The following is a 26766-nucleotide window of genomic DNA, read 5'->3' as shown; positions in this document are numbered from 1 at the left end:
AAAAAAGTTAAGTGATAGGAAGCAGCTGTGAATTATTCTTTTTAGCATACTGTTCACCACAGTTAAAGTCAGAGTTTGTACTCCCTAGAAGGGAAGCCACTTTAAGACTTAATGGGCTTTCCTTATACGTCTGCTTTTTATTTTTAAACACCACTACCTTTTTGCTGACAAACATTTTCTTGCAAATTATGGCAAGAGAGGAGGAGCATGACCAAAGAAGCTGGGTTGGTGATACTCTGCCAAAATTCCAAGCTGAAATCAAATCCTTCACTAAAGTTTCTTAGGCATAGGAGACAAAAAAATGATTTACAACTTCATCAGAACTGTAATTCTATGAAGAGAAAGTATCAGTCAATCTACTTTACTGTCATCAAAGGATCTAAAGCTGGCTGGCTTTGTCATACTTCTTTCTCTTTTATATATGAAGGTGATGGGGGCACGGGGGGTGGGGAGGAAAGCAAGAGGAGTTAAAAAAATTGATGAAGCCCTAACCCTTTTGATTCCATTTATAGTCTGAGCCGGAATGCCATCCCCCTGGACTAGGGAACTGTCCAATCCAGCCCCAAGTGTCAAGATTCTGTTAGGCACTAAGTGAAATATATATGCATGCCCTTATACCCTTTAACACTCTGGGTCCACCTGCAAGACACTGGGCTGTGGATCAACCAAGCCACCACTCCTCTTCCAAGAATCACTTTGACAGGTTCTTTTGGAGGTGCTCCTTCTCTCTCATTTTTTTTTAACCCATCCTTTTAAACAAAATGGCACCAAAGAAGGACGTAAAGAAACCTGCTGCTGCCGCTGCCCCCGCCCCGGCCCCGGCCCCGGCCCCTGCCCCAGCACCTGCACCTGCCCCACCCAAAGAAGAAAAGATTGACCTCTCTGCCATCAAGGTAACAAAAAGGGTGAATTGTTTGGTCACTGAAACATCTCTTAACGGTGGGGAACACTAGGGATTTGCAGAGGGGGCATGTTTTTCATTGAGAGGAATGGAATTACTAAGCAAACTGATAGATATGGATAGAGGAGAATCCTGATCTTAAAAAATTTAAAACAAAACTGCAGCATATAATTTCAGTAAAATTATTACGAGTATATTATATTTGAAACCTGTATTTGCTGTAGTCTTTGTTTTCTGTTTCTTTTTTTCCCTCAATTGTCAAAGTCTATGTTTTACAAACATTGAAACCAATGATTTCTTTTTTTAAATAAAATCTCTGGAAACTGGAACTCTTCCTTAAAGCTACATTAAAAAGAAAGTTTTAGTCCCTACTTGTTTCCAAAAGTTTAAAAACAGCTGATGACCCAGCTGTCCTAGATGTATTTGACAGCTGCTTTATTTCATCTGAAAAAGAGATTTTTGCAACTCAAGTTAATTCCCCCTTCAGCTTTGCTTAATAAAATTTGATACAACACTAAATGAGATCTCAGTGCAGACAACTATGCACTCAAGTGTTTCAGTGACTGTAACTGTCATCTTGCTTATTTATATACAGCATTTAATTCAGAATGTGAGTTGCTTCTAAATGAAACTAACCCTCCCACCACCAATATTGTAAAACTTGTTAGTTATATGGCTTTGAGCTTATGTCTTTGAGCTCTTCCTTGCATACTGATCTTGAACTAAGGAGAATGTGATTGATTTTTGTGTCAACATTTTGCTGTGATCAAAGTTCTCGACTGCTGAAAGGTTATCTGCTTTTGGAAAAATGATGCTATGGATGTAGTGATATGACCTATCAAATGTGCACTGTCTCTTCATTCACTGGGCTCTGACTGGTCCAAATGACAGTTTGAAAATCTTCATCAAGGGAACCCTGCCTTATATGGAAAACTAGTAGCTGAAAGTGCCTAGGAGGTGATCATTTCACTGAAGCCAACAGTTCTATGCTTAATAAATCTGAATTTTTTTAACTTAATTCTTGTTAGTATTTAATATGTTGTTTACTTGCAACAATCAAGCTAACCTATAAATAAATAATTCGTTAACTATTTTAGTATAATTGTAGATATTTAAAATATTTTGACAAAAATATTGAATTAGATTACCCTTAGATGTATGTGATAACATTAAATAAATATATTTAAAATTTTTACAGTAGTCCAGTTAAATATGAAATTTTATATTTCAAAGTAGAAGTAGATCATCATAGATATTTTATCTTGAGTTTGTAAGTCACTGAAGTCATATTTGAAAAAAGTTCATCATAGAATCTAATATTGGTTAGGAACTATTCTTAATGAATATCCACTTAGGAGAAGAAATGAATGTTATGTCTTCCAATAAATGTTTTTCTATCTTGAGGACTGTATGCATACAGTTCATTAGGAGAAAATCAAATTTTTCATCTCTAGCAATACTGGTTAATGTATCTTATACATGCACACTGACTACATTGTACAATAAGCAAGATTACAGACACTACAATAATTTCAACTGCCTCTATTCTTTGACTCCCCATTTTATATTAACACTAAAGATATGAATCACTGTCAAAGCAATTCCTCTTTATATTTATCGTGATTTATAAGACAATATCACCCTTTTGTATCTGGGACTACAAGCATTTGGAAAGGAAAAAATGTGCCTTCTTAAGGAGAAAATGAAGTATCCCACTAATGAAAACAGGCATTAATTTTCTTCCCCAAGGAACTGTGTAAGAATAAGTAAGTAAATAAAATTTTAGTTTGGCAGGTAAAAGTCTCCAAGAAAAGACAAGTAAGGAATCATTTTTTAAATCCAAAAATTAAACTGATTGCTTCTTTGTAGCAGAGAAGTGATGGTTTTCTGTATCTTGAAAACTGGTGTATCCTTTCATCTGTATCTTGAATTAATGCTACTGTGAGCTAGCACAAAAAAAAAAAAAAAAAGGAATTTCTCCGAGAGAGTCTCTGTAAGGATAGGATATACTCCATCTTCACTATTTCATTGTAGAATGAAAGAGGTGATGGATTTTAATAAGGAACACAAACCAAAAAGGGATGTTAAGTGAATCTAGAAGAAACATTATCTTTCATTCAGAGAGCTCATTCTTAATAGAAAGAGAAAAAAGAAAAAAACAGAATTGAAATATATTTTTGTAAAAGAATTTAAATGGCTTTAATGATATGTATTCAACAATATGAAATCAGAACATATTTAGACATATGATAACATAGCCAAAGAATGTGATGCAACTTGAGAAATTTATAAAATCTAATTTCATCCCAATAGGTAAGAAGGCTAATTAAGATGTGCATTAAAACATTTCATATTATGGTGTTTTTAATCACTCCATGATATTTCTAGATATATTACCTCATATAAGTTATAAACTTTTTTCAAGCAGAGAAAATGGACTTTAAAGAAATTAATAGAGCTATTATAAGCGTTCATTAACTTTCTGAAAACTCAATAAAGGAAAAAAAACTTAATTGGATTTTACACCATCTTTCATAAATCATATAAGATTAGAAATCTAGCTGTTCTTTATACTTTGAGTAGGGCTGAAGTTTAAGTGGAACTATCTTTGTGTAGTATAATCATAGCAATCATAATTTTTAATCCCTCAATACTATCCCAGTTATGTTACTAGCCATATATTTGACTCTCCATAAACTATGAACAATATGAATTGGTTTTATCAATTTCTTAAATGGGTTTTCCAACCTGATTTCCAGCTTTATTGGTTATTTGTTTAGGACATTTCTTTGGTTGTTCTGACATTAAACCTTTGATATTTTCTGAGGGATGGCTTACCTGATATGCCCTTGCCCCATGGATTTTCTATGAGTATCCTTTTCAAACATCAGCTATGCTGATATCTGAGCACTAAAGCTATTGTCCTGGGTGGTTCTAAGCACTCTTTGCTTTCAGAAAGTGATACTTTAGAACATTGCCTGACAGAATTGTAAATGTAGGAAGTAAAACCCACCATGAGTTTAGCTGCAAATACAAACAAGATTTAACACCTGTTGCCCAAAACTACAACCAAATGAAATAACAGAAGTAGATAAGCAATGAGATGATCATTTGCCTAGATTTTAAAAGATCTTCACTTTAAGCAAATTTTTTGCATGATGCATGCCTTAGCTGGTACGTTGGGATTGCTCTGAAGTGATGAGATTTTGAATATGTCTATCATTGTGCTGCTTACATTTTAATTCTTGTTGTAGTCATCACTCAGTCAGGTGATCCCTGACAATATACTGCGGGAAACATTTAAAAAAAGTTGTAAAGGTACAGAATGCATTGACAGAAACTCGTCAATAACAAGTCTCACAGCAACAATTGACCATGTGTTTGGGAAGCCTTAAACTTTCAATTTAATGGATAAGGTGGAAATATAGCATTCCCAATAAATGTATCTCTTTACTGATGAGTATTCAGTGGAGGCAAATATTATGTATTCATTGCAACATCTGACTTGTTCTAGTCCAGGTATAGGATTTTTGGTGTTAATCTATAAGTTATTTTTTTTCATTCCTAACAAAGCTAGGACTTCCCTTGTGGCTCAGCTGGTAAAGAATAGACCTGCAATGCGAGAGCCCTGGGTTAAATCCCTGGGTTGGGAAGATCCCCTGGAGAAGGGAAAGGTTACCCACTCCAATATTCTGGCCTGGAGAATTCCATGGACTGTATAGTCCATGCGACTGTATAGTCCATGGGGTTGCAAAGAGTTGGACACGACTGAGCAACTTTCACTAACAAAGCTAATACAAACCCAGTCCCATTTAGAAGAATTGTTGGAAAAATATATGAGCTCATAGCTTATGAAAAGGTTTGAATACTATAAAGCTATTTTAATAATCAATATTTGTTATGAATTTATTCTGTGTCTAATTATAATATTTAATAGTAAAAACATTACACTCAGGTTGTTTTTAGCTACATTTTGCAAGAAATCAAGCCTAAATGAGGTTCAATGTCAAGCCCATGTTCAAATAACAAGTGTGTGATAGATTTAGGATATAACCTACCAGGGTAAATCCAAAATCAACTGTATTAACCATTTCCTAAACTACCTTCTGTTATAAAGGGTAAGTTGCTATTTCTAAGAATGTGAAAAGAAGACTTTTTGCTCTTAAGGATGAGGGTAAGAGTGATCAATATAAGAGTGACTCTCATGTTGCCCTGCACAACCCTCTAAAACCAGGGGAGAGGGTTACAGGCACCCATCAGAGCTAGTTCATCGAGACCTTTCATCTTGGCAATTCATTACTGTTCTGTTTTCCTCAGCTTTCCCTTATCTTGGCACCTGTTGCTGACAGGTTGGGTGTTCTCATTTACAGGTGAAAGGTGAGATATTAGGATCCCAGAAAGACACCCTAGTCACTTTGGTCCAGCTTCCTGTAAAAAGTTGTAAATGGAACATGGATATCAAAAATGCTGTTATGAGAGCAGACTGGTAATTGCCAGGGTGGAGTGGGGATGGGAGAAAAAAGTGAATATTATCAGAGGGTACAAACATGCAGTTAAAAGATTACTGAGTTCTAAGGATCTAAAATACAATATAATGACTATAGTTAACAGTACCATGTTGTATACTTGAAAATTGCTAGGAGAGCAAATTATGTGGTTTTCACCACAAAAAAAATAACTAAGCAATATGATGGTTATATTAACCAACTAAACTTATTGTGGTAATCATCAAAATCATCACGTGTTAAATCACGTTGTACACATTAAACTTATACAATATTATATGTCAATCATATTTCAATAAAGCTGGAAAGAATTATACCAAAGTATATTTAAATGTTGTTAAAAGTAGTGAAACTTATTGAATTTTAAAATAATTTTGCTTTTGTTTAATTAAACATGCACTTATGTCAAACCTGACATACAAATTTTGCCATCAGACTAATAGTCTAAGAATAGTATGGGTTTATATTTTGTTTACAAATAACTGCAAATCTCAACCAAATATTCTTTGGGGTGATATAAAGAAACTTAATGCCACATGTATAATGATTAAATCGTAACTAGTCTGAGGAAAAGAAAGAGGGAAAGGAGACATATAGTCAATTTCTAATTAGAAGGAATATGTGAAGATGTAAGTTGTTTCTAAGTTTTCTTCATATAATTTTAAGAATCTGTCTCATTTTACCCTGGCCTTTTAATACAACTAGAATGTCAACCAGTTGCAATATTCATCCATTTGTGGCATGATTATAACTTCAGAAACAAATCAAAAATTATTTGAGACTATCACTAAGTATTAGTATCGAGTTTCCACTTTGAAATGTCTACCCTGTAAAAGAAGAGAACAGGTGGAGTGGAGTGAGAAAATATGAAAGGGCATTCTGTAACTTTGTCTAAAATTATATTTTAAATATTTGACTAGATAATGTCTTTGCAAAGTAAAGGTGGTTTGGAAAGGAATAGGAATGTTTACCAATAATTAGTGAATAGCACTTTTAATTTTAAAGATAATGAAATTTTTGCAAGACAAGGAGACCACAAAGTGACAGAGCCAAATTTAGCCTCTCGACATTTTAGTGCTGCAAATGAACCCCCTGGCAAGTTGTCTTCAGAAGCCTTTCCATAATTACCCAGCATTAAACACCATCTGACTCATGGAAATTGTGGCAAGGATTATATTTAGTCTGCTGATACTACATTTTTTTCTTCTTCTCTTCATACTAGAATACTTTCTGTATGAAAAGGAGATCTTCTATAATTTGTTCCTATATCAAGTTCTACAGTTTCTTTCTCCTCCCAAATCAGAATCTAGAAGGCAAAAATTGCAATATACAAGTAGTAATGGCTTCAATTATGCTGGTGAAAATGTCAATGATATAGATAATAAACTCTTGTCATCTTGATCATAAATCAATAATAGTGGACTGAAGCCAGAGCAGAAAATTTTTTCCTTAAGATAAAACTACATCTTATTCAACTTGACTTTCTTCCTTTCACTGTGGCAAGTGAGGTTCTTTGTACCTAGTTAGGTACCCAATGATATACCACCTTCTGATATAAGTAAGATATAAAACACTCATTAGAACAGTGTTACAAAATTTTGTTTTGCTCAACTCCTCTTTATCTAAACTGTTTCAAAGTAATATATCAAATTTTTAGGCAACTTTTTTCCATGGAAAAAAGCAACTTGCTGTAGATACTACTGAGAAAAGGATTAAAAACTCAAAACATTATAGAACCACAAGCAATCCTAGAAACCATAAAGAATAATATTTCTTATTTGAGGAAGCTATAACTCAGAGACATTACTTTACCAACAAAGGTCCTTCTAGTCAAAGCTATGGTTTTTCCAGTAGTCACGTATGGATGTGAGAGTTGGACTATAAAGAAAGCTGAGCACAGAAGAATTGATGCTTTTGAACTGTGGTGTTGGAGAAGACTCCTGAGAGTCCCTTGGACTGCAAGGAGATCCAGCCAGTCAATCCTAAAGGAAATCAGTTCTGAATATTTATTGGAAGGACTGATGTTGAAGCTGAAGCCCCAATACTTTGGCCACCTGATGCGAAGAATCGACTCATTGGAAAAGACCCTGATGCTGGGAAAGATTGAAGGCGGGAGGAGAAGGGGATGACAGAGGATGAAACACGATGGACAAGAGTTTGAGTAGGCTGCAGGAGTTAGTGATGGACAGGGAAGCCTGGCATGCCATAGTCCATGGGGTAGCAAAGAGCGGACACCACTGAGTAACTGAACTGAACTGAACTGATAACCTAGATAAGAGAAGTTATTTAATCAAAAGACATGATTCATTACAGAAGCACCAGAACAAAATTTTGAATACCTCAAGCCCCATCTAGGAATTTTTCCTCCCTATCGAAAGACCTGAAATCACCAAAATAATAATATCAATATTCACATATCCCTGTTGTTACAAAAGGAAGTTCTACTCCAGAAAAGTAGGAAAAAGAAGATACTTATAATTCCTTAAAATACATACACAAAGATTTTTATTCTAATGCTCTTATTTTAAAAATAAAAAGAGGAAGGAAAGAACATAAACACAATTTGGATTTTTAATTAAATTACACACAAATGCACAAAGTAGAACAGAAGCAACTCAAGAAATCTTAGATTTGTTTATCAACTATTAACAATGGGAAAGCTGATGAGAATCCAAAGAAGTACAGACTTAGGTCACATTTTAAAATTTTTATTAAAATTCACTTAAACTTCTCTGTTAATTCCTGTAGGTCTAAAATGTATTGTTTTAATAATCCAGCCTTTGATCTAATGTGAGTGAATTCAGGTGACTAGTTTAGGCATCCTAAGCACAGAATTACTCAGTTCTTCTTCTGTTCAGATCAATTTATCCAATATAGCCATCTCTTCTGTCTTATATTAGATAACTCAGGCTGGTACTGTATTCTCATCGCTCTTAATTTCTCCTTTTTACACCATATGAGAGTCACCAGGCTAAATATATCCTTTGATGAAATAAAAAGTGCAATAAAATAAATTAAGTGAACTGTTCCTGAAGCACAAAACTCTCAGAGTTCCAAATGGTACTTCTGCCTGCCTTTTACAATAATTCCTCATAACTCTAAGGTTGGAGTAAAAATAATTAAGTTTTTGTTAGGGTTTGCTTACATCCAGGTCTTTGTTCTCCCTGCCAGGCATTAAATCAACGAACATGCAACAACGTTTTCTAGATTGAAAAGTGGTTAGAGTAAGGACTTTACTTAACCTCAGTCATTCTCCTTTGTATCTAGCAGTGATGATTAAGCTCTTTAAAAACTACAATCTATCTTCCTTCTTAGGGCATTAGCCCTCAGCACTCAACATCACATATCTCCCAGATCATCTTTAATTATAGCTCTTCATATTATACTAAAGATTAACATAGATCAGTCCGACAGCCTGTTTGAGTAAATGCATATTAATATTTTTCCTATAAATCAACTCTTTCTATATACCAGCAGCTTTGTCTTGTCTTTAATCAGTTAACCAAACCTCATGATTACTATTAGAAAAATATTTCTCAAAGTGAGAAACAATCTGAAAACATTACAATAAAAATCTTTTTTAGGACCAGTATCTTATCTACTACATATCTAAATCCAATACTGTTTACTACATGAATCATAAAAATGTGGAATGTAGTTACTTTTACCAAGTCATTTTAGTATGTAGACTAAAATGAAAAAAAAAAAACGCTTTAAAAAAATAGGAGATGGTCAATTAGAAGTCCTGATCATAACATTTATATAAAATCTAAAGAAATGTTCTGGAAAGATAAAGGCATATACATCAATAAGGGCTTTCCTTTGGCTCAGCGGGAAAGAATCTTCCTGCAGTGCAGGATACTCAGGAGATGCGGGTTCATTCCCTGGGTCAGGAAGATTCCCTGGCGAAGGGCATAGCAACCCACTCCAATATTCTTGCCTGGAGAATCCATGGACAGAGGAGCCTGGCCAGCTTACAGTCCATAGAGTCGCAGAGTCAAACACAATTGAAGTGATTTAGTGTGCACGCATGCACATAATATCAATAATTTTAAATAAGCATGCTTACTAACTATGTGCCTGGCAGTTCTAGGTGCTGGAGATGCAGTACCAAAGGAGAAAGAGTGCACAAGTGCCCCTTCCTCTAGAATATAAGCTCTTTAAAGGAACTGACAAGGTCTCTCCCCTTCAGGAAGATAATATAGAGGAGGAAACATGTTTGAAGGAGGAACTTACAGTACACCTGTTCTGTGCTGTTGCTATGTGCTAAGTCGCTTCAGTCGTGTCTGACTCTTTGTGACCCCATGGACTGTAGCCTGCCAGTCTCCTCTGTCTATGGGATTCTCCAGGCAAGAATACTGGAGTGGGTTGCTGTTTCCTTCTCCAGGGTATCTTCCTGACCCAGGAATCGAACCTAGGTCTCCTGCATTGGCAGGCAGATTCTTTACCACTAGCGCCACCTGGGAAATCCCTGTTCTAAAGATTTTAATTTAACGAAAATTCTGTTGAGTATCTAATGTAGACAAGGTATTGTATAGGATCATGGGGGACACTATCTAAGAATAAGGCAGAGGCAGCTCTCCATGAGGGAGAGGTTGGCTCACACTCAGGTTCACATCATGGACCAAGGGAACTGATCTCCAAAAGCAGCCTGTGCTTCCCAGAAGTTTACAATCAGGAAGGTTAAACATACTGAAGTGGAAGAAAGGAGTTAGACAAATAGAAAAAGTTCCTTCAAGGGTTTTGAAGGATAATTAATTTTCAAGAAACAAAGATGACAGGAGAACATTCCAGATAGAAGAGACTTAAATCTAACTTTCAAAATAAAATGATGCCATAGCAAATGGAGTCCAAAATCAACTGACATTTTGTACTCATATCATGCCTTTGTGCAAAGGGTTGATTATTTCATCATTATAACACCCAGGAAGAGATACAAGTGAAAGTTTTTACCATTTGTCAAAGTGTAAAAGTGTACCAGAGAATAAATATCATCTTCCATTTATTCTATGAGGCCAGTGTCTAGGTCTTTTGACTTTTAAACTCCAGTTTATTCTCTAGACTAGACTAGACTATAGCCTTCTCTAGCATTATCAGTAACTTTTTTAAATGTTTTATTTCCTCAATAAGCATTAAAAAAAATCAAACTCTCATTCTCTATGTGATAAATATATGGATTAAAAACTAGAGTGAAGTAGTGTGATAACTGCCTCCATTGTATTTTAATAAATAATAAACTTTTACATAGTATGCAAGTTTCTATGAATAACTTGTTTATAACATAAATACAGCTATTAAAATGACTTTCCAGTTTACACAACAGATTTTACACACGTTGTATTTTATACGTATTCAAGGACTCATTTTTCTGTCTGAAAAAAAGAAAATGAGCATTATGTAGGGTAATGGCACCTCACTCTAGTACTCCTGCCTGGAAAATCCCAAGGACGGAGGAGCCTGGTAGGCTGCAGTCCATGGGGTCGCTAAGAGTCGGACACGACTGAGCAACTTCACTTTCACTTTTCACTTTCATGCATTGGAGAAGGAAATGGCAACCCACTCCAGTGTTCTTGCCTGGAGAACCCCAGGGATGGGTGGACTGCCGTCTCTGGGGTCGCACAGAGTCAGACACAACTGAAGCGACTTAGCAGCAGCAGCAGCATGATGAGTATTATATAGGGCAACTTTGATGATTTAAAAAAGAATATGATAGTTCTCAATGCTGACACATAGGGCAATTCAAATTTAATGACACAATACCTAAAACTAAAACAAAGAAAGATGGTATGCTGTAATGGCTTTAATTTGTGCATCAAAAGTCATGAGACTCCAAATTACAGTTATCGAAGGTGACAAATTTCCACCTTGGTCCCTTTCTTTCGTTTTCCCCTAATGATTCAAAGGACTTAAATTTTTTTATTAACTTCTATTTCCCATCTACTTTCAAAATGTCAATCTATTCATGAAAATATGTTTATATGGCTTCTAATACTGTTAAAGTTATACTTTCAATCCTCATTTTGGGACTCAGATTCTATCAGATTTTCTTCACTACTTGTAGACTTTGGACAAAAAAAAAAGACATACATTTAAATGTTGATTTCTTTCCAAATGGCTTGGGGAAAGTTGCAAAGCATACATCTGTCTAGCAGAGGGAGACTATGCTTTTCGTGATCATTTTCTTAAAAGTAGTTGCTAAAATAGTACTTAAATTGGAATTTATCACTAACATTTGTTATGCCTTTGAGCTGCTTTTAAGTATATAGAAAACTGCCAAACATGTCTGAGTTTTAGTGGGCATCTAGACTGATCTTTTCTCAATATCATTCTAGGAAGTGTAGGAAATAGGAAATTACCTATTTTCATGTAAGCTGCCATGAAAATTTAATACCAATCCCATGGACACCTTTAAAATTTGAAATTACAACTTTGCATTTCACAGTCTTTACTTCGGATTCTTTTGGTTCTCAGTCTGGTGACTGAGTCACAAAGTGTTTGACATGACAGAAAGGGAAACAGCATGTTCTAGTAAGAAAATAAGCAACGTTTATAAAATTTAAAAGTGTATAGAATGAGAGGAAAAAGAATACAAAATGGCCCATCAGCTTTCCCTCTTAGAAGAATTTCATAAATTCAAAAAATATGACTAGTCAGCCACCATAAAGAGAACAGTGTACGCTCAGTCATTTAGTTGAGTCCAACTCTTTGTGACCCCATGGACTGTGGCCTGCCAGGCTCCTCTGTGCATGGAATTTCCCAGGCAAGAATACTGGAGTGGTTTGCCATTTCCTTCCCCTAAAGAGAACAAGGAAGAAATCTAATACCTACCCCTAAGGTAAGAATACTAAGGAAGAATACTAAAAATGGAGATTAAAACCATCCCTGGCTTAAATGAATTCTATACTTCTGAGAGTACAATGTGCAAAAGAATGGTCTTTAGTTGGAGATTTCACAAACTGACCAGATTTTCACTTGGTAGGACCTTAAGAAGCACATAGAATATGTGTGTCCCTTTCAAGTCCTCTGAACTTTACCACAGGGGACAGAGCTCCAGAGACTCTTCCTTCTATAGCAGTTGCCATTTGAAACCCCAAACCAGTCCTATCCAGTAAGTTCCATTTATACCCAGACTGCTGACTTAAAGCTTGTAAAGTCCATAATTCACTAAAAGAAGAGGTCAGGCGGAGTCTTTCGAGAAATTCTAAGCCCCTCTGCCACTGAACAAATAAGGATCTTCTTCAAGGAAGACACTCCAAGAGACTATCTCAGGGGTAAAGACCATAAAAGTGCTGATAGGCATTGGTCTCATCATGGCCATCCACTCTTAGGTTCTGATTTCCTAAAAATAGACCTCAGGGTACAGATCTCTCCTTCCCTTTGCCCTAAGAAAGTTAAAAAACCCTCCAAGAGGAGTGGCTACTTCTCTCTGGAACCTGATGCTAGCTGTGAGGTCACAGCTTCTCCAGAAATAAAAGGCAGCCTCAGCAAGGGAGGACCCACTCAGGGACTGGAGCGGCCCTCAACTCACTCTTCAGCTTCGCCACTGTCTGCAGCCCAGCAGCTCCATCATGGTGGGTCCTACGAGAAAACTATTTGTAATTTATAGGCAGATGTGATAGTAGATAGGAATGAAATTGAGGACAGAACATACTCAGTGTGAGTCTGTAGAATCTACTTTTGGTTTTTATCCAGGTGTGTTGAGGATAGACAAGATTAATTCAAGCTACTATGCCAACTAGAGAAATACATCTTACTTGCAAAAGAAGTACTTTATGCTTCACCAACTTTCTATATCTCATAAGGTTTATTATATCTAAATTTAGGGGGGGGGAACCTGCAATTATAGCAAAATATTGCACCTTAAGAAAACAATCCAATGATGCTGATAACTAAAATTAAATAAACTACTTTTGATGCATTGGGTAAAACATACTGGTTAAATAGAAGAACGACTTAAAGTGATCTTTTTAATGCAATGTGTCTGTAGTTCTTAATACAGTGTATCTATATTAGACATATCTTAAATATACCATAGATTATGATATTGTTCCAGGAAGAATTTGATTTAACATTTGTTAAATTATTGACTCATGGGTTAAGATACAGAGAAATATTCTCTAACTATGTTTTGCAATAGCTTTTTATTTTTCCTAGATTCAAAAGTATCCTAAGGCAAACTTCTTATTCTCTGACACCTACATGGCTTCCTAAAAACCTCAGAGCAGAGAGCACTCCCTTCTGTCAATGCATTTGAAAGAGTACTAGTTGTTTCTTTCTTTCTTCCTCTCTCTCGCCATTGCAGTCCTTCAGTGCTGAGCAGATTGCTGGTAAGTGAATTGAGCTTCTCTGCTTCAGAGGTAGGCAGAGCACTGCTCAGTTTCTGAAATAATACTCTTCTCCAAGGCATGTTACTGTGTGGCTCGAACTGTGAGTATCCAAGCTATGCCTGAACTCTGAAAAGTAGGCATACTTTTTGAGCTTACTTTGACGATTACTCAGGGAATGAGCTTGGATACATTTAAAAAATCAGGACATTTTTGTTTGGTTAAAATATTCTTTGTGGTTAATTTCTTTCTAACAGATCGAGTTCTCTAAGCAACAGCAGGATGGTAAGTTTAAACGATATAGTTGTTAATATGTGCACACTCATAAAGATGGCATGTGAGAAAACCAACTCCCTTGAGATGAGATTAGCTCTTTCTAATTATCCCCACTAGTGCTGTCACTCTAAATATAAATGCTCTCAATCCCTCTAAACATAAATTCTCTCAGCATGAACCCTTCATCTATAATCAGTAATCAAAGGTTTAAGCAAACAAAAGCTAAACACTACAAAATAATTTCTTGCATTCACTGATTTCTAAATAGAACTAATTTGATACAGTAGGTAATACTATAGTGCTGCTGCTAAGTCACTTCAGTCGTGTCTGACTCTGTGCGACCCCATAGACAGCAGCCCACCAGGCTCCCCCATCCCTGGGATTCTCCAGGCAAGAACACTGGAGTGGGTTGCCATTTCCTTCCCCAATTCATGAAAGCGAAAGTGAAAGTGAATTCGCTCAGTCGTGTCCAACCCACAGCAACCCCATGGACTGCAGCCTTCCAGGCTCCTCCATCCATGGGGTTTTCCAGGCAACAGTACTGGAGTGGGGTGCCATTGCCTTCTCTGTAATACTATACATATACCCCCAAAAAGGATGCAGATCTTGGATGGCTGATTTGTTAATCAAATACCTAAACAGAAATTTGGCAGGTCTAAATTGTTCACTTTAGAAAATAAAATTGATTCTAATACTGCCCAGTTACCAAATACACATGATTTCAATAGGCATCACAGTAAGTTGAGAGAAATAGAGGGTGAAGTGAATTTAGGGGAAAAAGTACATTCAGAGATAGAGGGGAAAATGATTTATTAAAAAAAAAACAAAACTGGAAGAAAACTTAGACATTTTCTAGTCCATCTTTAGAGATGTAGGACAGACTCCCAGAGGGATGTTGAGACTGACTCCAAATCCAAAAAATAAATGATAGCATCAAAATCAAAACTAACTGAATTAATTAGGAATTTATTTCATAGAAACAAGTTCTAATTATAAGACTTTAAGCTCTAGAGATTCAAAAGAATCTGAATAGTTTCACTAACACTTTCATTGTTTCTTCTTCAGGTCTTTAGATCTAAGAGATCCCATGACCTATGAATCTTGTTTTTTTACTGGAAAGTGTAGGACAAAATGTTTAATGGAAAAGAGTCACATACTTAAATAAATTGAGATAAAAATACATCTATAGAAAGAATGGAATAAAATAATAAAATTTTAGTTATGTAATATTGTACAAATATTGGTCATAAAAATAAGTATGTATATTATATATTTATGATATATAATATAAAAATAATTGTGAAGATACTCATAAGAACATAATTATAATTATACTCCATTCTATACCTAAAGGACAGAGAAGGCAATGGCACCCCACTCCAATACTCTTGCCTGGAAAATCCCATGGATAGAAGAGCCTGGTGGGCTGCAGTCCATGGAGTCAAGAAGAGTCGGAGAGGACTGAGCGACTTCACTTTCACTTTTCACTTTCATGCATTGGAGAAGGAAATGGCAACCCACTCCAGTGTTCTTGCCTGGAGAATCCCAGGGATGGGGGAGCCTGGTGGGCTGCCATCTATGGGGTCACACAGAGTCGGACACGACTGAGGTGACTTAGCAGCATACCTAAAGGAGTCGAAATTTTTCAGCTTTTTATTGAGTGTCAAGAATACCTCACATTTGGACATCAGTTAAAATATTTCAAAAAAGGAAAGAAAATAAAAGGATATTTGCTATAGTACAGACTCATTTATATCTACTTCATGGGCAATGCCTTCATGTAGACAAATTAGATGATTTGATAACTCAGCTCAAGATCATTTGACATTGTACTAAAAGGACTAGTTTTGAAAACAGCTGGCAATTCTGCTGTGGTTTGCTTGATTTTTAATCTATTTTAACTAATGATGCTTCTACAATATCTGGTACTGTATCCCAGTCCTCGCAAATATCTAACTTACAGTGTCGTTATAACTGCCAAACTATGGTAGAACCAAGAAACAGAAGCCTTAAAAACCCTTTGAGAGACTTTTAAATTAAAAGGAAATCTTATATTTTAAGAAATAAATAAAGGCATACTTTGTTTCCTTCTTCAATGATTAGGTTTTCTCACAGCTGCTCTATTTGAATGTATCACAAGTTCAGAGTAAAGACAAGAACACCAGAAAATTATAGCATTCTAAAGGTGTTAAGTCCTGTGCCATACAGAAAAGTTGCCACTAGCCACATGTGGCTTTTAAAATTTAACCCGTAATTAAGTAAAAACAAATGCATTTAAAAGTCTACTTTCTGCTTTGCACTAGTCATATTTTAATGCTCAAAGCCATGGGCAGCTGGTTGCTACTACGGTTTTGGGAAACCTGGATACAGAACATTTCAGTCATCACAAAAAATCCTAGAACAGTGTTGTTCTAGACTAGGGGCTGGCAAATTTTTCCTAGAGGGCTAAATAGTAAATATCTAAGCCTTTGTTGGCACTACAGTCTGTGGAGACAACTCCGTTCTGTCCCTGAGGTATGAAAACAGCCATAGACAATACGTAAATGAATGGGTATGGCTATATTCCAATCACACTTTATTTACAAAAAGAGGTGGCCAGCCTGTAGACAGTCATTGGTAACCCATGTTTTAGACTCTTCAGGGAATAACTAAGCTTTAAAAATCTGGAGTAAGAACAGCAATATCTTTCTGTTCTTGGCCTTTAAATCAACAAAAGAGTTAATGTCAAAGAGATTCCATTACAGCCCATAAAACCCTATTTCTATATCAGCATCTGACCAGGGTAATAGGGAGCCCTCTGAGCAATCTGCTTAAAAGCCTGGAGCCAGTAATAAGAGCAGTTCAGTTTCATAATTCCCTTAGAAAGATGAAAAATTATATTTGACTAATGACCCCACAGGACCTACAGCATGTCTTTTAGGTAAGGCAAATTATCTGTGATGTCAATTTGAATAGAATTTGAGGGGGATGTTTCAGCAAAGAGTGGTAACATGATCTATAGTTGATTGTGAATTTAATGTCTAGTAGTCTTGGATTAGAGGATGAAGGGATAGTTAAGATATTTTTCTGAGTCATCTACCTACATAGTATCTCTTGATCTGAGACCACTAATGGCCTAAAAAGAATGCTTTCACTTCTACCAGCTCATTCACAAATGAGTTTTGAATGTTGGTATTAAACTCCAACAGATCACCACCAATACTTTTAGGTGTGCCAGAAAAAGTGATTTAATTTAGCTTTGTAGTTTCAATTAAAATGTCTTTATTTGCTCCTAAATCCTTAGTAGTACCTTTTTCTGTCTTTATGGTGTACACTTCTTAATTTGGGGTTAATGTAATCCTGAAAGGCAAAACCAATTCTATCAATGGAAAGTGACCAAATTTAGGGCAAATAAGCCATAGAATGGGGCTTCCCAGGTGGCACTAGTGGTAAAAAAAAAAAAAAAAAAACAACTCAGCTGGTAGTGCAGGAGACATAAGGGATGTGGGTTCAATCCCTGTGTGGGGAAGATTCCCTGGAGGAGGGCAAGGCAACCCACTCCAGTATTCTTGCTTAGAGAGTCCCTTGGACAGAGGAGCCTGGTGGGTTACAGTCCATAGGGTCACAAAGACTTGAACAAGGCTGAAGTGACTTAGCACACATGCACACAACAAACAGAGTGCCTATTATAAAAACAGACAACACTTTTAAAATGTGTACTTACATACACCCATGAATACAAGTAAAACTAGGGAAATCTGAGTAAAATAGGTGGACTCTATCAATGTGAATATTCTGGTTATGTGAATATTCTGGTTATGATCATATACATATATATATATATAGTGTATATATATCATATACTATAATTTTGAAAAATGCTACTATTGGGGGAAATAGTATTTCCCCCAGACAGAGTATTAAAGAGATCTCTTTGTATTTCATAAAATTGCATGTGAATCTACAATTATCTCCACAAAATTTTAAATTAAAATATGTATCTGTATAATAAAACTAATATAGCAACATGTTATCATATGTCATACCTGAAAAATACAAAGTTTAAAGCAATCACTATAGCAATGCTGCTGCTGCTGCTGCTGCTGCTAAGTCACTTCAGTCGTGTCCAACTCTGTGCGACCCCATAGACAGCAGCCCACCAGGCTCCCCCGTCCCTGGGATTCTCCAGGCAAGAACACTGGAGTGGATTGCCATTTCCTTCCCCAATGCATGAAAGCGAAAAGTGAAAGTGAAGTTCCTCAGTCATGTCCGACCCTCAGCGACCCCATGGACTGCAGCCTACCAGGCTCCTCCGCCCATGGGATTTTCCAGGCAGGAGTACTGGAGTGGGGTGCCATTGCCTTCTCTCACTATTGCAATAGATTCAAATAAATATGGTTCCTTCTGACTCTGTTACACTAGGAGCCTATTAAAGTCATGCATCCATGGTTAAAGGACACCAAAGAACTTATAGATTTGTGTCATCTTTCTAAAATTTTCCTGAAAAATGAAGTTACTCCTGAAGAAAATTAGTTAAGAAGAGAGTCTAGGAAGTTTGTACCTCAAGAGAAGTTTTTCTATATAACTTGAGAAGTTTGGGTTAACCTCATGTGACACAACCCCAAATTAATGTTTGTTTTCTTGAAATTTTATTAGCTTTGTTAATTATATGAGGGATTTTATGAGGAATTCTTAAGATTTCTCCAGGCATCAGAATTTCTTAACCCAGTCCTGTTTCCAAGGCAGATGAAGGAGATATGAACAAATATGGTGAGGATTCTCAATTTCCATATCTAATAATTGGACTGCAAGGAGATCCAACCAGTCCATTCTAAAGGAGATCAGTCCTGGGTGTTCTTTGGAAGGAATGATGCTAAAGCTGAAACTCCAGTACTTTGGCCACCTCATGCAAAGAGCTAACTCATTCGAAAAGACTCTGATGCTGGGAGGGATTGGGGGCAGGAGGAGAAGGGGACGACAGAGGATGAGATGGCTGGATGGCATCACAGACTCGATGGATGTGAGTTTGAGTGAACTCCGGAAGTTGGTGATAGACAAGGAGGCCTGGCATGCTGCAATTCACGGGGTCGCAAAAGTCGGACATGACTGAGCAACTGAACTGAAGTGAACTGAACATATGACTTGAAATTAGAAATGCTGCTTTAAAATACGGAGAAGGCACTGGCAACCCACTCCAGTACTCTTGCCTGGAAAATCCCATGGACAGAGGAGCCTGGTAGGCTGCAGTCCATGGGGTAGTGAAGAGTCGGACACGACTGAGTGACTTCACTTTCACTTTTCGCTTTCATGCATTGGGGAAGGAAATGGCAACCCACTCCAGTGTTCTTGCCTGGACAATCCCAGGGACGGGGGAGCCTGGTGGGCTGCCGTTGATGGGGTCGCGCAGAGTCGGACACGACTGAAGTGATTTAGCAGCAGCAGCTTTAAAACAGTCCCAAAAAGAAATGTCAAAAGAGGGTTGACGTTGAACTCAGAAAAGGGAAATTCCAAAGATAGCAACTTAAGAGACTGGCAAAAGTTATAAAATAGAGGAGAGTTTGAACTGGCTTCTTGATGAAGTTTGGGTTCCTTTATAAGTTTGAGGCAGAAAAAAAGCAACCAAATGTTTCTTGCTTCTTGCAGAATTCAAGGAGGCGTTTCTCCTGTTCGACAGAACAGGTGAATGCAAGATCACCTTAAACCAGGTTGGTGATGTCCTTCGGGCTCTGGGCACAAATCCCACCAATGCAGAGGTCAAGAAGGTGCTGGGAAACCCCAGCAATGAAGGTAACCACATGTTTTTCCAAGAAGCTGGGAGTGTGTGTGCATGTGTGGGAATGTGTGTATGTATAAGAAAGAGAGGGTTATTGAGAAACAAGTTCCATAGGATAGGATTTAATTTACTTGATGGTAACTGTGTTTCTTGGCTATCTAGTCTCAGTTTTTTCCTCCATGAGATAAATTAACCTTCCTTTGAGAATTTATAAGCATAATTTCATGTTAATGAAAGGAAACAATACCTAATGCTGGTATCATCATCATCATGGTATCTAAATATACCCTGCTTCTGTGACCATCTTAAAAGAAATTTGGCTATCTTAATTAAGAATAGACAGATGATACCTTAATAAAAATTCCAGAAAGAATTAAAAGTCTTAAGCCAAAACCTACATTTGGTTGCCCAAGGAAAATCCTAAGGCAAAAGCTAGTGAAATATGTAAGTGGCAAAACTACAGAGGTGATTGCTGGGTAGGGTAATCTAGTCATTAGTCAACAACAAGGAAATGTTTTCTAATCCCATGGTTCATGGCAAAGTATAATAGTCTGTTGGAAAATACCACTCTGAACAAAACAGAAAAGACAAAACTGAAGTTTTTTTCAAGTAGATATCTCAGTTTATCTTTACCATATGGAAAATAATGCTGGGAAGGCAATCTCTTTTTTCTAGAAAAGACTATGTTCCTTTGTCACAAAAGAAAAATATTTGATTAAAAAAAAAAAAACTACTTCTAAATCAGTCTGCCAGAATTTTCCCCAAATTATAGTTCCTTTGGACAAAAATGTCCACATAACTTATTCAAAAAGTAGCTGAGAGTATCAGATAAAGTGAGAGCTCAGTTAGCCAAATTCATTCTTAAATGCCATTTTCTAACTCATCAAACTTCTGTCTTTAATGGAATTATTAGATAAATGTTCATTTATTTAGCATTCAAATTTAATTTTCTCAATATTACTCAATGTACTAGATTTCTACACTATGAGGAAAGACTGGTAAATGGAATTTTGATTTATGGGTACATAACTTTATCTATTTGTGTACATCTGATTAGTCTGTTTTATACTTTTGCTATGAATACCATTTGCCTTGTCAGAAGGTTACTAAAGAAATTCTTATCATCTCCAGACTTCTAAAACCACAAAGTCAGGAGATCACAAAGTATTTAACATGCACATTCTTCTCATAGGCTTCTTTTTTAAAAATTAAAATTTAAAGAAATTGAAAGCTCTGCAAAAGCTCAAACAATGGTGGAATACATATTAAAGTTCAGCCAGGTTTTGCTATATTTATATGCCAATAGGTTTGTTATCAGTATATTTCTATATTGCTTCCCTAGTATTTATAGTATTTATTCATTGACAATACTAATAAAATAGTAGCTAACACGGATCAAGCACTCAGTTTGTCCCAGGTACGGTAATAGACTGTGCATTATTACCTCATTTAGTGTTCACAAAACACTACAAAGTATCTCTTTTGAAAGATTAAAGACAGAAATATAGATCAATGGAACAAAATAGAAAGCCCAGAGATAAACCCACGCGCCTATGGACATCTTATCTTTGACAAAGGAGGCAAGAATATACAGTGGAGAAAAGACAATCTCTTTAACAAGTGGTTCTGGGAAAACTGGTCAACCACTTGTAAAAGAATGAAACTAAACACCATACACAAAAATAAACTCAAAATGGATTAAAGATCTAAACATAAGACCAGAAACTATAAAAATCTTAGAGGAGAACATAGGCAAAACACTCTCCGACAGACATCACAGCAAGATCCTCTATGACCCACCTTCCAGAATATTGGAAATAAAAGCAAAAATAAACAAATGGTACCTAATTAACCTTAAAAGCTTCTGCACAACAAAAGAAACTATAAGCAAGGTGAAAAGACAGCCTTCAGAATGGGAGAAAATAATAGCAAATGAAGCAACTGACAAACAATTAATCTCAAAAATATACAAGCAACTCCTACAGCTCAACTCCAGAAAAATAAACGACCCAATCAAAAAATGGGCCAAAGAACTAAATAGACATTTCTCCAAAGAAGACATAAAGATGGCTAACAAACACATGAAAAGATGCTCAACATCACTCATTATCAGAGAAATGCAAATCAAAACCACAATGAGGTACCATTTCACGCCAGTCAGAATGGCTGTGATCCAAAAGTCTACAAGCAATAAATGCTGGAGAGGGTGTGGAGAAAAGGGAACCCTCTTACACTGTTGGTGGGAATGCAAACTAGTACAGCCACTATGGAGAACAGTGTGGAGATTCCTTAAAAAACTGGAAATAGAACTGCCATATGACTCTGCAATCCCACTGCTGGACATACACACCGAGGAAACCAGAATTGAAAGAGACACTCGTACCCCAATGTTCATCGCAGCACTGTTTATAATTGCCAGAACATGGAAGCAACCTAGATGTCCATCAGCAGATGAATGGATAAGAAAGCAGTGGTACATATACACAATGGAGTATTACTCAGCCATTAAAAAGAATACATTTGAATCAGTTCTAATAAGGTGGATGAAACTGGAGCCTATTATACAGAGTGAAGTAAGCCAGAAAGAAAAACACCAATACAGTATATTAACACATATATATGGAATTTAGAAAGATGGTAACAATAACCATGTATACGAGACAGCAAAAGAGACACAGATGTATAGAACAGTCTTTTGGACTCTGTGGGAGAGGGAGGGGGTGATGATTTGGGAGAATGGCATTGAAACATGTATAATATCATATAAGAAATGAATCGCCAGTCCAGGTTCAATGCAGGATACAGGAAGCTTGGGGCTGGTGCACTGGGATGACCCAGAGGGACGGTATGGGGAGGGAGGTGGGTGGGGGGTTCAGGATGGGGAACACATATACACCCATGGCGGATGCATGTTGATGTATGTCAAAGCCAATACAATATTGTAAAGTAAAAAAAAAAAATTAAAAAAAAAGAAAGATTAAAAAGTTGAGGCACAAAGGTTAAGAAACTTGCCCATGATCACGTATTTGTAAATGGTGAATTAAGGATAAAAGCTCAAGCACTAGGAGTCCGGAGGTCATGCTATTCTCTGTTACAAACTTTCTGTCAGCAGCCATTTACCAACTGAAATTTAAGCTGTATGAAGATCTTTCTGATGATCCAGAATGAACATTCAAGCTTAATTTGTAACTCAGTGGTAGCATTTTATGATAGCTGATAACTCTCCAAATTGCAATTTCTTTCAGAGATGAATGCCAAGAAAATTGAGTTTGAACAATTTCTGCCCATGTTGCAAGCTATTTCCAACAACAAGGACCAGGGCACTTATGAAGACTTTGTTGAGGGTCTGCGTGTCTTCGACAAGGAAGGCAATGGCACTGTCATGGGTGCTGAACTTCGTCATGTTCTAGCCACACTAGGTAAGAAAAATTCATTTCAGTGGACTTAATAGGACAGAGTATGTAGGAAGGAGCATGACTCAGGGGAATCATGTTATAACCAAAATAAGTAGGGGGAAAGACTACAAAGGGAAAATGAAAAGGAATAGTCAAAAGTTAATGACCATTTCAATTAGCCTCAATGTCAGTGAGTTTATTTGGGGGAAATGGTCTTAATAACTTGAATTATTGGTTATGAATAAGTAACATATGGCATTGCAGTTCTTACAGGATAGAGTGTGGATGATCAGGTATAATGTGCATTTAATTCATTTATTCAAAAACAATTTATTGGCAAACTTCCTGCCAAAGGAACAGGAAAGTCTTGGTGCCTATCCTACAAGAGGTCTCCAGAAGTCCACATCTTATCACTTATGGTGGAATTTTGAGAATATTCTCTGGCTTTATTCTTGAATAAAGAGTTTTGTTTTATCAGGTGAAAAGATGAAAGAAGAAGAAGTGGAAGCGCTGATGGCAGGTCAGGAAGACTCCAATGGCTGCATCAACTATGAAGGTATAATTTCATGTGCTCTGATGGTTACAGCAACTCTGAACTGATTGGGTTGATGGAGGATGCCGTTTGAGTTTAAAACAATTTATTTTTCTCTACTCTCTTATTGAACACACACGTTATTTATCATCAACCAATTACACAATAACCCTAAAAAGATATCTTGTAAGGATCTGACTATATACATAAACTTTATTTTAGTGGGTTTTAACATTTTTGTGCACTGTTATACAGATTAAAATGTGGTTTTACTTTTTTATTAGATCTTTTTAAAAATTTTTTTAAATTTTTAATTGGAGGAAAATTGCTTTACAAGATTGTATTGGTTTCTGCCATATATCAACATGAATCACCCATCTTACTAGATCTTCACAACACCTCTGTAAGACAGCATTTGTGTCAGAATAAATTTTAATATTAAATTTAATATTAATTCTTCAATATTACAGTTGGAGATATCACAAAATCCCTTACAGCAAGCAGTGATGAAAATGAGGAATCTGAGTGCTGAAGATGTTTAGCTACTTAGTGAAGGTCACATAATTAATAGCAAGGCTGGTGCTAAAAGTTAGTTCTCCTTATCTAGTGCTCTTGCTTAAACGAAATTTATCTCATAGTATCCAATTATCTATTTCCTGCCACCTTTTTACTGAAGCTTCACCCAGAGGGTCTGAAAAGCAATGCACCACCCAAAATAAAGATACAAGATAAAACTGCATGATATAACTTGTAAATTTGAAATGTTGCAATAAAACTGAAAAACGTATCCACCCTCCCAAAAAGACTAATCTCACCACATCTCAATAAACTATGTTGATAGCTTTGATGTCAATATGGACTTATAAAGTCTAACAACTTGGATAAAGTAAGAAAAGAAACACAGAGGGGAGAAGAAGGGAGGGAAAAGAAATGGAAAAGAGAGAAGAGAAGAGTACAGGAAAGGATAGGAGAAAAAGAAAATACTCAGCTAAGCATATCTACACTGACAATCTTGGTTAAACTTTACTTTTTTCTATAAACAACATTTTACATTCAGTTACTGCCATAAGTGGGAAGGTCACCTGGAGAAGGAAATAGCAACCCATTCCAGTTTTCTTGCCTGGAGAATTCCATGAACAGAGGAGCCTGGCAGGCAACTGTCTATAGGGTCACAAAGAGTCAAGACACAATTAGCAACTAAACAACGACAACAAAGAACAATGTCCAACAATATAGAATGCATCAAATAGATTTTGGTACATCTACACGATGACATTCCCCACAGCTCTAAAAAAGAACAAGGACACCCTTATTTATGGTTATGGTAATATTTCTAAGACAATACATTATGCAGTGAGAAAAATAAGAGCAAAAGGGTTTGTAGAACTGCTGCCATTTGTGTAAAAAAAATTATATAACATATACTTGTATTTGGGGGGGCTTCCCTTGTGGTTTAGATGATAAAGAATCTGCCTGTAATGTGGGAGACCTGGGTTTGATCCCTGGGTTGTGAAGACCCCCTGAAGAAAGGAAAGGCTTACCCACTCCTGTATGCTTGCTAAGCAAGCATAATAACTCCACCAACTTAGCTATAAAAAGGAACTAGAAAGCTAAGAGACAGTGGTGAAGAACATTTTTTATTTTAAACTCTTTGATACTTTCAAGAAAAACATTTAACCATGCAAATGTAAAACTTAAAAAGCTAAATTTACAAAATCAGGGGGAAAGCCATAAATCTACTATTAAGAATAGTGGGCTATACAGAGTTTAAATAAATAAACTCTAGAGTTACAAGAATTATAAGAATAATTAGAATTAAGTTAACTTACCATACTGTTCTTTTATTAAATTTGACTCTTTTCTAACTCTAAACTGTATTATCCCTACAGCTTTTGTCAAGCACATCATGTCTAACTAAATGGAGCTCTCAAGGTATCTATCTGTTCCCTCTTTAATACATAAGGCTTTCTCAACATTGTATTTAATGTAGAGTTATTCATATTAGTTATTAATAGTTGGAATAAATAATTATTCATATTAACCAGAACACATTAATATAATTAATATTATATAAATATTAATGAGTTATATTATTATAACTCCTTGAGATGGGTTATTTAGAAATATATTATTTTTGTATAAGTGTACAAGCAAAAACTTTTGAGGTTTTTGCTTCCATTTATAGACCATATCAAGGCTTCCCTGGTGGCTCAGCAGTAAAGAACCCATCTGCCAATGCAGGAGATATGGGTTCAATCTCTGAGTCAGGAAGATTCTGTAGAAAATGAAATGGCAACATGCTCCACAATTCTTACCTGGAAAATCCCATGGACACAGGAGCCAGGCAGGTTATAGTCCGTGAAGTCACAAAGGAGTCAGAAACAACTTAGAAGCTAAACAACAAATAGACCATATCTTTATATGTACTATAATTATGCAGTGGAGAGTCAAGAAACCAGAGAGTAGTTAATTGATTTAATTGGAACATAAGAATAATAAAAGCATTATCCTATGTTCTTTGAATAACTCTAAACTGTATTAAAGTAGCTTTTAATAATTACTGCTCTAGAAAAGCACATTATCACAGTCCAAAGTACAACACTTGGAAACCAGGTTTGTGCAGCAAGGAAATGCCATCCCTTGGAACTGATGGTTTATTTTGTGCTTTTTTTTTTTTCTTTTTCACTTTACATTATTTTCTTCCCCGTTTTCTTTCTGAAAAGATGCAGTCAACATCTAACTCTTTTTCCCTTTTCCTTTATAGATCAAGCATTGTTTATGAAGACTGGCTGAACCTTATTTTAAGAACACCCATGACTAACTGTCCAAATCTGTTTACCATCATTTAGAAAAACAAAACAATTTGTACTATTCTAAACTGAAGGACTCCCTGAATTTTTATACATTTTATGTTTCTCTCTGAATTATATTCATACCACACAAACTAAGTGTCTGCTGATCTAGACAAGAATGGTGAAATACTGACAATCTCAGATCCAAGCCCTGCTCTTTATTTTCTACCATGGGTCAAAGAACATCCTTAAAATAATAAATCAATAAATAATTTTGGTCAGTCTGGAA

At 36.1% G+C, this 26766-nt stretch overlaps 1 protein-coding gene across 2 annotated transcripts; it reads left to right on the top strand.

Moving 5' to 3' along the window:
* The first annotated feature begins 616 nt into the window (after positions 1-616).
* On the top strand, positions 617-26766 carry MYL1 (myosin light chain 1). 2 transcript variants are annotated; one of them, XM_055573350.1, is made up of 7 exons: positions 617-893; positions 13988-14015; positions 19629-19772; positions 23004-23177; positions 23632-23709; positions 25575-25617; positions 26450-26766. In XM_055573350.1, the coding sequence occupies exons 1-6, from the start codon at positions 762-764 to the stop codon at positions 25601-25603; spliced, it is 585 nt and encodes a 194-aa protein (XP_055429325.1). In that variant the 5' UTR covers positions 617-761; the 3' UTR covers positions 25604-25617; positions 26450-26766. The 2 variants fall into 2 exon arrangements, with proteins under 2 accessions (XP_055429325.1, XP_055429326.1); XM_055573351.1 differs by lacking the exons at positions 617-893; positions 13988-14015 and adding exons at positions 12846-12977; positions 13709-13733.

The sequence above is a fragment of the Bubalus kerabau genome, chromosome 3, assembly GCF_029407905.1.
Source record: "Bubalus kerabau isolate K-KA32 ecotype Philippines breed swamp buffalo chromosome 3, PCC_UOA_SB_1v2, whole genome shotgun sequence".
NCBI lineage: Eukaryota > Metazoa > Chordata > Mammalia > Artiodactyla > Bovidae > Bubalus > Bubalus kerabau.
The sequence above is the reverse complement of the archived record's forward strand: the minus strand, read 5'-3'. Positions and strand labels throughout refer to the sequence as shown.

Bases quoted from the DNA above. Each gene is read 5' to 3' on its own strand.
- MYL1 (XM_055573350.1), top strand. From the start codon at position 762: ATGGCACCAAAGAAGGACGTAAAGAAACCTGCTGCTGCCGCTGCCCCC. The intron at 894-13,987 runs GTAACAAAAAGG...TCTTTCTAACAG, and splicing joins TTGACCTCTCTGCCATCAAG to ATCGAGTTCTCTAAGCAACA. The intron at 23,710-25,574 runs GTATAATTTCAT...TTATCCCTACAG, and splicing joins TGGCTGCATCAACTATGAAG to CTTTTGTCAAGCACATCATG.